This window comes from Bombyx mori, chromosome 8 (genome assembly GCF_030269925.1).
Source record: "Bombyx mori chromosome 8, ASM3026992v2".
Lineage (NCBI taxonomy): Eukaryota > Metazoa > Arthropoda > Insecta > Lepidoptera > Bombycidae > Bombyx > Bombyx mori.
This window is the reverse complement of record NC_085114.1, coordinates 4,522,858-4,534,986: the sequence shown is the minus strand read 5'-3', so window position 1 is coordinate 4,534,986 and position 12,129 is coordinate 4,522,858. Positions and strand designations below refer to the sequence as shown.

At 36.9% G+C, this 12,129-nt stretch overlaps 1 protein-coding gene across 8 annotated transcripts in view; it reads left to right on the top strand.

The window, feature by feature from the left end:
* The window catches only part of LOC101737716 (POU domain, class 6, transcription factor 2), a 204,219-nt gene that overhangs the window by 164,763 nt on the left and 27,327 nt on the right, over positions 1-12,129 (top strand). For all 8 annotated transcript variants that reach the window (XM_038012279.2, XM_038012283.2, XM_038012280.2 and 5 more), the window contains one exon: positions 9,534-9,712. In XM_038012279.2, the coding sequence (XP_037868207.1) occupies positions 9,534-9,712 (179 nt within the window). The remainder of the gene's footprint in view (positions 1-9,533; positions 9,713-12,129) is intronic.

Below are 12,129 nucleotides of genomic sequence, written 5' to 3'. Positions count from 1 at the left end.
TTGCCCATACTATTTGCTTTTTCATACACTCGTATTTTTTGTTGGTGCTTTTGGGTACCACAAGAACCGGTCCACGTCCTCGTCGAACCTGTCGCTTGCGACGAAGGGCTCGACGAGTGAATTAACCCATAGACACAGAACACTGAGTTTCTCGCCGGATCTTCTCAGTGGGTCGCGTTTCCGATCCGGTGGTAGATTCTGCGAAGCACTGCTCTTGCTAGGGCCAGTGTTAGCAACGCTCTCGATTTGAGCCCCGTGAGCTCACCTACACGTCAAGGAAAAGCTAGCCTCTCAAGGCTAGCAGCATAGGTAGGGAAAAAAATATATCTTTGTTCCGTGTCTTAGTGTATCAACTATAAACTCAACTGGCTAAAAGCAACTGCAAATACTGATTCCTCGATCACCTATGTGATATTTGTACGTTGCCTATTTCTGAGCGTGATCATATCAACTTATATTGGCCATGCTCTAGTTTGATCTGACAGGTTTACGAGCGGCTACCTATTTTAAGCCTCTTTGCACTTAACATTAAGACATAGGCCATAGGATTAGCCTTTATAGGGGAGAGGTTTACACTTATCGCTAAATCCAGTGATATAGTAGTAACTAACCATTAGACCTAAGAAGACCTAAACAAATATTAAGAAAAATTAAATACACAGAAACATGAAATAGGTCATTAATTAATTAGTTAGGTTTTTTTACGAGACGAGTGAAATCTAACGAAGTTCTGACTATCAGCAAGCAGCTTTTCGAATACAATAAAATTTGATTACTATTTAATTGGAAATAAAATGCATTTTTAAAAAACATTTCCGCGACACAATTACATATAATTAACACGTGCTGTATGTAATGCAGTGTATTTGTTATCCTGTATATAATTAAATAGCTAATTAAAACGAATAATGCTCGCAATACCAGTTTTCCTCATTCTATTATTATTCTAAATTAAATTAAAAGTTTTTGTATATTTTTTGTAAAACAAAATGCACCGAATTTTCTAGACTTCAGAAGACTTCGAACGCTTAGTATAAATACTGAAAGTTTTCTTGAAAGTGTTCCGTTCTTAAGCAAGTTTAAATTTTTACTGCACACTTTACTGGTGGTAGGAACTCTGGTGAGTCCGCGCGGGTATGTACCACCGCCCTGCCTATTTCTGCCGTGAAGCAGTAATGCGTTTCGGTTTGAAGGGTGGGGCAGCCGTTGTAGCTATACTGAGATCTTAGAACTTATATCTCAAGGTGGGTGGCGCATTTATGTTGTAGATGTCCATGGGCTCCAGTAACCAGTTAACACCAGGTGGGCTGTGAGCTAGTCCACCAATCTAAACAATAAAAAAAAATTGTGTGCAGTTGATTCAGACGCATCAAAATATGTTCCTGTGTTAGAATTAGTATCAACTTACTATCAAACGACACGTGATTAATTTCAATAAATGAAATTAAATTTCTTTGAAACATCCTATATTGTTTTATGCTGATAATTAAAGTTACGCATGAGAATACATACGCAACATGAACAATGTCTTCGATACTTATTTTCTTTACAATCGCTCCATGACCTTGCGGCATAGTACACGTCAAGAAGGCGATATATATTATAATAGTCTTATTAAATAATTTGTGAAGTCGTCGTGGCCTAAAGGATAAGACGTCCGGTGCATTCGTATCTAGCGATGTAACGGTGTTCGAATCCCGCAAGCGGGTACCAATTTTTCTAATGAAATACGTACTTAACTAATGTTCACGATTGACTTCCACGGTGAAAGAATAGCATCGTGTAATAAAAATCAAACCGTAAAATTATAATTTGCGTAATTACTGGTGGCAGAACCTCTTGTGAGTCCGCACGGCTGGGTACCACCACCCTGTCTATTCCTGCCGTGAAGTAGTAATGCGTTTCGATTTGAAGGGTGGGACAGCCGTTATAACTATACTGAGACCTTAGAACTCATATCTCAAGGTGGGTGGCAGCATTTGTTGTAGATGTATATGGGCTCCAGAAACCACTTAACACCAGGTGAGCTGTGAGCTCGTCCACTAAACTCGTCATCATTATCGTGCCCTTCTCCCAGTTACCTGGGGTCGGCGCAACATGTTTTCTCCTTCCATACTCTTCTATCATATACCATTTCTTCGCTCACTCCCCTCTTACCCATATCGTCTTTCACGCAATCCATCCATTTCTTCTTAGGTCTACCTCTTCCTCTATATCCTTCCACATTCATAGTTAACACTCTCTTACCAACTTCATTTTCATTTCGTCTGATCACATGTCCATACCATCCCAAACGCGCACTTCTCAGCTTCTCTGTCACAGGTGCCACTTTCAGACTTCCTCTAACATATTCATTCCGTATTCTATCCATTCTCGTTACTCCACACATCCATCGCAACATTCGCATTTCTGCTGCATGCAATCGCCTTTCATCACCATATCCACCAAACTAACCAATAAAATAAAAAATAAGCTTCTTTAAGTCTTGCTTGTCAGTTTAAATAAGCTTTAGTTCTATTTATCCATTTTCGAAAAGGTTTCCCTTAATAAGCGTCTAACATTTGAAATAGGTACAATAAACATAACAGCAATAATATGAATTGCACTTCGATTATCGAACAAACAAGATACGAAGCCAAGGCCGCAGCACACCAGTACACTATTAAACCGAACATATAATTAGGTACAGACGAGGCATTAAGTATTCCAACGCCCATAATTACCTTAGCGCCCGTGACGCGTCTAATCCGCGAACTAATGGTGATAAATAGATTCGGCTGTACTTCGGAATATATTAACGTTTAGTCGTCGACTGTACTAAGAATATGAGGTGCCATAGCCGTTTTGAAATTCGAACGAAAAAGAAGAAATTCGATTCGATTTCTAGAATATTCAAATGGTTTACCGTTTAAAATTTAAATACATAATGATTCATATATCGTCTCTTATTGAACGCGCGAGCAGACGATATTCCACACTTTTATATTTTATTACAGAGCTTACATCAACAGACTACCGTTCTATTCATGAACTTTTTCTCGGATATTTCATTTCTGATTAACAATTTAAGCTACATAACACAAGTCTGACGCGAGGTCACTAATTTAAATTGAATGATGACTTAATCATATTGAAATTAAAAAAAATGAGACAATACATTAAATTCTCGACAATATAGAGTACACGGCGACTGTATCAGACTTGTTATTGAGTTTGTGTGCGTTAGTTAATGCGATCTCATAATTACTGGTGCCATTAATTCTCGCATCCATAATGAAGCTTTAATACCTTATTTCTTGGCCTACAATCTAGATAAACATTATACGATACGACATTCATTAAAATTGCATTAAGATTGTCGAACGAATGTCGCGTGAACGTTTCTCAGTTTTATAATACGTTAGGTCTTTTTTCTTATTCCGGTCCGTAATTTTCAATTAAAAAAAAAAACCGACGCGATAATCCTGTTTTAAATTTCGAAGGGATAAATTAAAGGAACAAATTTTATTCTCCTAACGATTTTATTGAAGTTTCTCGGTTATCTAACCAAAAAAAAAAACACATTCTAAATTCAATTTCGTTAGATAATTCTATTCTCAAATGAGAAATGCAAAAACCATTACATCAATAGGTTTGTAAAATTTAAAAGTGTAATTAAATACAATCAAGAATTTTAATGACAAAGTATCTCGTCACTTAGACTTTGAACTACATATTTATATTGTACAAAGCGAACGTTAAGTGTGAGATACCGGCGCGTTAAATTAAAGGAAACTGCGCCAATAATGTTATGACATCGGCATTTAAAAGAACGAGGAATACAGAAATATGTGGAGCTTTCCTTTTTTTAAGCAAATTTTCTCACATCTTTTTAGTCTTGACCGGATACCGAAATACCACCCTAAATCCTTATGCTGAGGAGAATTCTCGGGTCCCGTTCTAAAATATAGAAAAATGCCGAATCGTCTATGGTATTAAGTTATTTTGCTTTTATGATGACTATGCTAATTTGGCGGTAGAATTTATGTTGTGATTCTTAGAAGCCCAAGAAATAACTTTAACACCACGTGAATAGTTAGATCGATGATAATAATTTAAACAATAACGATATAAATATGTAAATTAATTACATAGAGGCTACGTCATTACCTTGCGCAGTCATTTTCAGCGGACCTGATAGTCTCTCTGAATTTAATTACTTAATATTAAATCATTTGACGGTAGTTAAAAAATGGCAAAGAAAAATCTCAATGGCTTTCTCTATTCCCCTTTATTGCCCCGAGAACCCAAGTACCTAACTGGCTTTTTAATCCATGTTTTACTTTTTTTTTCTTCATTTTATGTTAGCACTTCGCGCCGGCAGCTTAAGCATTTATAAAATGAAGTTAAATTATGTTTTATTTAGCGAAAAATTGTTTAGCTTTTCACAAGCAGTCTCATTTTCTTCTGTAACTATTGAATGAACGAAATAATTGTGGGTTACGGAATTTGTCATACGCACACATGAGTTTTTGGATTTTTAATTAGGTCCATAATTATTGAGGTGTTTTCTAGGATTGCAAATATTACACCCTGTATATTACGAGTGTAAAAAGTGTTCACTTATTAAAAGTAATTGTTAAGCTTATTATTAAATCACGAACGATTATGCCTTACAGCGTCTGTCATTCCGAAAGATTGCGGTTTAGGAGATATGACCCCTCTCTGAGCTATGCACTATAAATAACTGAGTTATTAAGCTAGTAAGTTGTTTACTTTTGTGGTAAATAAATAAGTTGTTTTTTTTTTAAATACCGATGTCACATTTTCTACCCAAAACACATGTAATTTAACTGTTACCGTTTTGTGACTTTTTGCCTAAATTTCTTGCACTATTCTTGCATTATAAATACATAAAGTAAAAAATTAAAACAGCCGTTCAAAATTTCGGTGGATTTACTTGAAAAAAAAAAACATAAATTAATCCCACCCAATATTGTTGTGTTTATAAATAATAATATGTACATAAACATACGTAATGGAAAATTTTAACGACATTTTCCCTGACTTCGACACTTTTTCTTTTTATTGCCATTCTAGGCAGACGAGCATACGGCCCACCCGATGGTGAGTGGTTACCGTCACCCATGGACTTCAGCAATGCCAGGGGCAGAACGAAGCCGCTGCCTACCAAATAGCTTGAGGATTCACATACGGACCAAGGACCAATAATAAGACAATAACTTCATAAGTTCGCTCTAATTCGCTGTCCAGCGTCGACAGGTTAATTTAGACGAAATTAATGAAGCGTGTTTTCGTTTAAGTTTTTTAAACTACACATATTATTATTATTATTATTCAAAGCCGCAGATAGGCCGAAAATCGACGGTTTTAAGAAGTTGTGCTGGCGACGTATGCTACGGATACCATGGACGGCCCGCCGCACCAACAATTGCTTAGATGGGTGGACGAGCTCACAGCCCGCCTGGTGGTAAGTGATTACTGGAGCCCATAGACATCTACAACGTAAATGCGCCATCCACCTTGAGATATAAGTTCTAAGATGTCAGTATAGTTACAACGGCTGCCCCACCCTTCAATCCGAAACGCATTACTGCTTCACGGCAGAAATAGGCAGGGCGGTGGTACCCACCCTCGCAGACTCACAAGAGGTCTTACCACCAGTAACAAGCAAGCAGTTAAAGATAGAAAAGACTCAACGTCTGTCCACAACCTGCTTACAAAGAATATTGCGGTATTTTGGTCATGTTGCACACAGGGATACCAGCAATTTGGAATTTGGTCCGGCGTCCCGAGGGGGAGGGTGATGAGAGAGATGTGCTCCGCATTAAGCGCTACACTTTCCCCCCTTTGCCTTTTCATGAGTTCTGTCTCATGCGAGGTATGGACGTTAGTTGTTGAGCGACAGGAGGTTTTAGTCGGTTCAGTGACAGCTAGTTAACGGAATCAAACGGAGTCATAATCCTCAAGAGAGAGAGAGAGAGAGAGAGATTAGAATATTACATTGTCCAACGTAATAAAATAAATAGCACGCAGCTTCGTAGCTTAACGCATTCGTTAGGACTGCCAGTTTAAAGTTGCTCTTGCGAACACAAAGGTCACTCACGAATGACAAGTAAATGAGATCAATTATATTCCGCGAACCATTAACATTAAATTAATTAAGTTTTGTATATTATGTTATATTAATTTATTAAACAGTTCTGTGTATTTTTTGTGTTAGCCTGGTGTTAAGTGATTCCTGGAGCCCATAGGCATCTACAGCGTAAATTCGCCACCCACCTTGAGGTATAAGTTCTAAGGTCTCAGTATAGCTACAACGGCTGCCCCGCCCTTCAAATCGAAACGCATTACTGCTTCACGGCAGAAACAGGCAGGGTGGTGGTACCGACCCGCGCGGACTCAGAAGAGGCTCTACCACCAGTAAAGAGGTTATAATCAAAGGGTTTGGAATCACTTTAGTTCCTTTTTTTTTAATTCGCCATTGCTAGAAGATATTGTCTCCCGTGCCTTAATAGCTACTTCAAAAATTCTAGGTTTCTATAATGCGATGACCACGAATGACGATTTTAAATGTTACCTGCTTTAAAAGAAAGTTGAAATTCGTATGTTATATTCGACGATTTATCGAAAATTGTCGTTTTAATCGAAATTTAAAAATGCACACTAAATTTTACAGCCTCTGGGTCTATGAAATGGCTTTCGTTATCTCTGTGCTATATACCGTAGATTCTATGAGGATTATTCTGAGGAATTGTTTGAAAGAAGACATCTTTATCGTAGTCTTTTAAAATTGACTTATCAATGCCGGAGCAAAACTCATAATATACCTACTGCATCCTCATACATAATTTCCGTAACTCCCCTCCTCTATATCTCTAGCGCTATAACCAGTTCTTCATCAGTTATAGTAACAAACATTTCGTTTTGTCTTAGTGACTGGTTGTGACTTTTTACTGGTGGTAGGACTTCTTGTGAGTCCGCGCGGGTAGGTACCACCACCCTGCCTATTTCTGCCGCAGCAGTAATGCGCTTCGGTTTGAAGGGTGGGGCAGCCGTTGTAACTATACTGAGATCTTAGAACTTATATCTCAAGGTGGGTGGCGCATTTACGTTGTAGATGTCTATGGGCTCCAGTAACCACTTAACACCAGGTGGGCTGTAAACTCGTCCATCCATCTAAGCAATAAAAAAAAACTTTAAATTGTTTTATATTTATGTATTAAACTAACACACTGTAAAAGTAATAAATGTTATTTGCAATCGATTTTTTTTTTTTTTATTGTAACAATGTTTATGGCCAGACTAGGTAGTAACAAACATTTCTGTTTTGTTTTAGTGAGTGCATATTTTCTTGAACCCATTACGATTAACCGGATTCGTATTCAATCAACTAGAGAACCCTAAAAACAATAATTATCTCGATTACTCATTATTTCGGAACTCCAAGTACGTACGTGCTTGCATTTAATTTTGAAGGAACAATAATTAATGACTGTCGTACATGTGTGGGTTAATAATTGTAATATTAATTTGAACACTTGTACGGACATATGTATGTGTATGGTTCTCTTAAGTTTATTTACGTGTGTGAGGTATTATGGTTCGCTAAATGACTGCGTAACAATAAAATAAGAGGTAATTTTAAATGTTCTTTGATTATTATCGAAATGACGTAAACATTATAATATTAAAAGTAATTAAAAATGCAGTTAAAGATTTAGTAACGCAGTCATAGAATACTTCTCTTCCTAATTGGCTTTTACGGTCCCCAAATAGTCGGGAGATCAATTCGCATTATATGTAAAGTCAACAGCCTTGAAATTAAAATTGTTAAATGATATACCAACGAAAGATTTCCGTGGTGAATTCAAGAAAACGTTTAGCTAGTGAGACGCAAATCTTGACTATATAGGTACATTTAGATGTATAAGAAACAGATAATGCATTGAAAATCATTCCAAGCACCGGTCACCGTGGAACCTAGCGAATACGACGAAGGGTTCGACGTGAAAGCTAACCAACAGACACAGTCCACTGAATTTCTCGCCGGATCTTCTCAGTGGGTCGCGATACCGAAATGCGTATTTCAAAACGTAAGCTACTATGACTAGCGAAAGAAGATCTAAGATTTGTAATGATTTTTGGAACGAAGTTGCTTATGGGACGATGCGGAGGGGTACCGTAACCGGGAAAAAACGTCCGTAACGTAAGATCTTTTAGTCATTTGAGTATTCTTTAAACAAGACAATACTATCGATGAAGTGTTGTGCATTAATAACAATTAATAAACTACTATATAATATGTATATGTATATATGCGTTTCGGTTGGAATGGTGGGGCAGCCGTTGTAACTATAGGTACTTGAGACCTTTGAACTTATATCTCAAGATGGGTGGCGCATTTACGTTGTGGATGTCTATGGGCTCCAGTAGCCACTTAACACCAGGTGGGCTGTGAGCTCGTCCACCCACAAGAGCAATAAAAAAAGCGGGACGCATTGAACCCAAAAGGCTTTTCAAATCAGTGTATTGAGCCAGAACTCACACTGTGAGTAAGTAAGATCTTTTAAAATATAAAATGTTCGTAACAATAAAAACACGGCGTAACTCGTGTCGACAGTTCAACACTTGTGCTCTTACAACGTGTGCACGCTGCAACGGATGAGGCCCTAATTAGTCGGCAATTACAGTTAATGCAGCATCGCAGTTAATGAAGCGTGCGCCTCATTTCTACAACGCACCGCGCGCACTTACCGCGACGTACGCACTCCGCCAAGCATTGTTCCGAGAAACTTACTCGGCGTGGTGTACGAGCCGGAATATTAAGTGTCTTAACATAATAGGGTGAATGTTTTTTTTTTATATAGTCAAGCGTTCCCTATTACGTCCCTTAGTACCTTCTGCGATGTCCTTAAGTGAGAAAATTTTATATTGTTATTTCATTTTACGCGTACTATTTAACGAGTGTTGTTGCTAGCGTGTTTTCAGGACTTTCAAGAATGCTTTCTGCCTACTGAGTTTCTCGCCGGATCTTCTCAATGGATCGCGATTTTGATCCGTTGGTAGATTCTGCGTAGCGCTTCTTTTGCTAGGGCTAGTGTTAGAAAATTCTCTCAGGTTGAGCCCGTGAGCTCAGCTATCGTCAGGGCGTAGCTGGAATAGCCTCATAGGCTACCAGCGAATAGGTGGGGATTTTTTTTTTATAATAATTTATAAATACTATGCCTACTAATTCTTTAAATTCACACTAAACACCCACTGGAGCCTATAGATATCTACAACGTAAACGCACCACCCACATTGAGATATAAGTTCTAAGGTCTCAGTATAGTTACAACGGCTGCCTCACTCTTCAAACCGAAACGCATTACTGTTTCACAGCAGAAACGGGCAGGGCAGTGGTACCTACCCGTGCGGACTCTCAAGAGATCCTACCACCAGTAAACAACTACTACTACTTTTAAAAACATAACGCGTCCAAACGTAGACTCTCTAAGCTCTACATGTTTTTTTTTGTTTTACGCGTGCAGGCTTGCTGCGTCGAATGGCGAGATCACGATCACGACGTCCCACAACGCGAGCGGCGCGACTAGCAGCGCCGGCAGCGGAACCGGGCCGATTCCGTCGCCGCACGCACCCGTCAAACTATCGCCGGGCTCGGTGAAGTCGCCATCGCACGACGACGCCGATCTGTTGGCAGACTCACCAAGTAAGTTCGATTTTATTATTATTAATATTATATTTACACAAAAATATTTGAACTGTTATATTCAATACGATCCATGAATTATAATTTGATTGGGGAAAAAGTTTCTTCGCATTTTTTTAAGAAAATTCACAACTTTTCTTTAATATAGTTTATTTACGTTTAACTAAAGTATTTAGGTACCATTTTATTAGATAACTGGCTTGCATTGCATTTTAAAATTTTTTGTAGTAAAATTTTAAAATGTATTGTATTTCTTCATTAGATTCACTCATCTTGACAGTATGAGAAACAAATAAAAATCATACATTTTCCTAATTTGAATTTGGAATTATCTTCTTTAAAATTTAAACTTTTAATGATACCAAAACCAGCCAGATACAAATTTAATAGTATAGCCAAAGAGATTTTATTACTAGTTCATACATACTATAATGTGAAAAGACTTTTTTCCCCAACCTATTATGTAAGAAGTACATATTACAATGTTCGATAGATGGCACTGTTGATAGATAAAAAATAACAAACCTCATCCGTACGTAGGCATTCTTTAATTTCCCATTAATGACCTACTCTGAGTGTCCGCCAAAAAAAAACGGTTCTAATTAGCTTTGTTACGTTTGGCTTAAAACGTCCAAATTAAAAATAAGCAAAGAACATCTGGCAACAAATTACTCTCTAAAATCAACAGCTCGCAAAACGTCGGCAAGTGAACTAATTAGCTATTTAAACACAACAAAAGCAGAGTCAACGCGAACTTAAAGTCTATTTTCAACTGAACTCGTAACTAGATTCGACTTATCCATAAAAGTTTCTCGTTCTAAGCATAGGCGTTCCATTAGCTATGTCGAAGTCTAACGGTGGGACACCGGAGTTATTCCGCCTAATGCTATAAAGAGTTAGAGAGACGACAATGCACTGTGTTTAGAAGTTGCGAGTGCGTTCCGAACACTGTCCAAAGTTGATTAACGTAAAGTAGGCTTGCGAGTTCGACATAGGTGCGCGGGCACTGATCTTATCAAAAACATTGTAAAGTTAATTTTGTGGGTTTCAAAAAAGTTTGTTTGTTTTTTTTTTCTTAGTGTAATTACATATTCAACGGAGCATTTAATCTTATGTATGACGTAGAAATGAAGTTCGTTGTTCATAAATTATTTAGAGTGTTGAAACGAAAAACATGTTTATGGATTAAATATGTACTTTATATATGTTTATGATTGCATTGAAACATCGAGAAATGTGTTTATTTATGAAATGTCACTATCATGTTGACTTGTTGTATTTAAATGATATATGGTAACACTTTAAGAGTGGGATAGAAGATAGGTCTATGGATAAAAGTATTTTGAAGACGTTAATCTAGACGTAAAACATACAGAAACAAATTTTGAAATATACTCTAATTACTGTAACTGTTATTCCATTCGGTTTGACATATATGTAGAAAAATAAAACTAAAAATTGTTTATCTGACAATATCTTGTAAATTTGGGATTCATCGACAGGTCATCGAACCCTGTGCTACATAAATTTTAAAACTAAGTAAAATTGTAAAGTATTTTTTTAACTCTGTTCCAATAGAAATCAATTCAAAAAATGTTCTTGATAATTACTAGATGATGACCAAACTTCGCTCAGTATTTTTTCTTTTTTGATGAATTGTGTCGGGTTGCTTAACAACGCCATCTGCTGAAGTAGCTTTAGTGTTATTGTGTCTTTAAAGCAGCTAATTGCTCTCAATTAAAATAGTATTATTATTCGCCAATAGATGTCGGGAAGAGTCATAAAGTACCTAGATTATCGATAAAGTTGATTATTGAAAATACGAATAAAACAACATTTTCTCCAAATAAATCGTAATCGCCCCCGAAATCCCCTGTATACTAAGTTTTATGAAAATCGTTGGTGCCGTTTCCGAGATTCAGATTATATATTATATACTTATATATACAAGAATTGCTCGTTTAAAGGTATAAGATGAAGCTAAATTGCTCTTTGTAACACTGTTCGTGTATGTTCAATAAGCTATGCAAGTAATAATTAATTACTTTTCGTATTGGAATGATAAATAGTGCAGTTTTTAAAAATTGCTCTCCAAGAAATACGTCTTTTGTTTCTCATTCGCTGGTATTTGTAATGTGGGGTTTGCGTGCGAAAATATTAGGTACTTTCTCGTGAAAAATTATTAATTGTAGCCAAGCAAACGCGACTGTTTGCACCAGATTAGATAAGATAATAGTTTACTTACCATCCCCAGTGTTTATCCAAATATAAACTACAACTTATTTTCTCAAAGCACCAGTCATAAAAGAAAATCAAATAACAGCGAACGCTTACACAAGAAACGATTGTTTGTTTAATCTATACTAATATATAAATCTTCTATACTAATATATAAATTTACAGTGTTTTTTACAGAT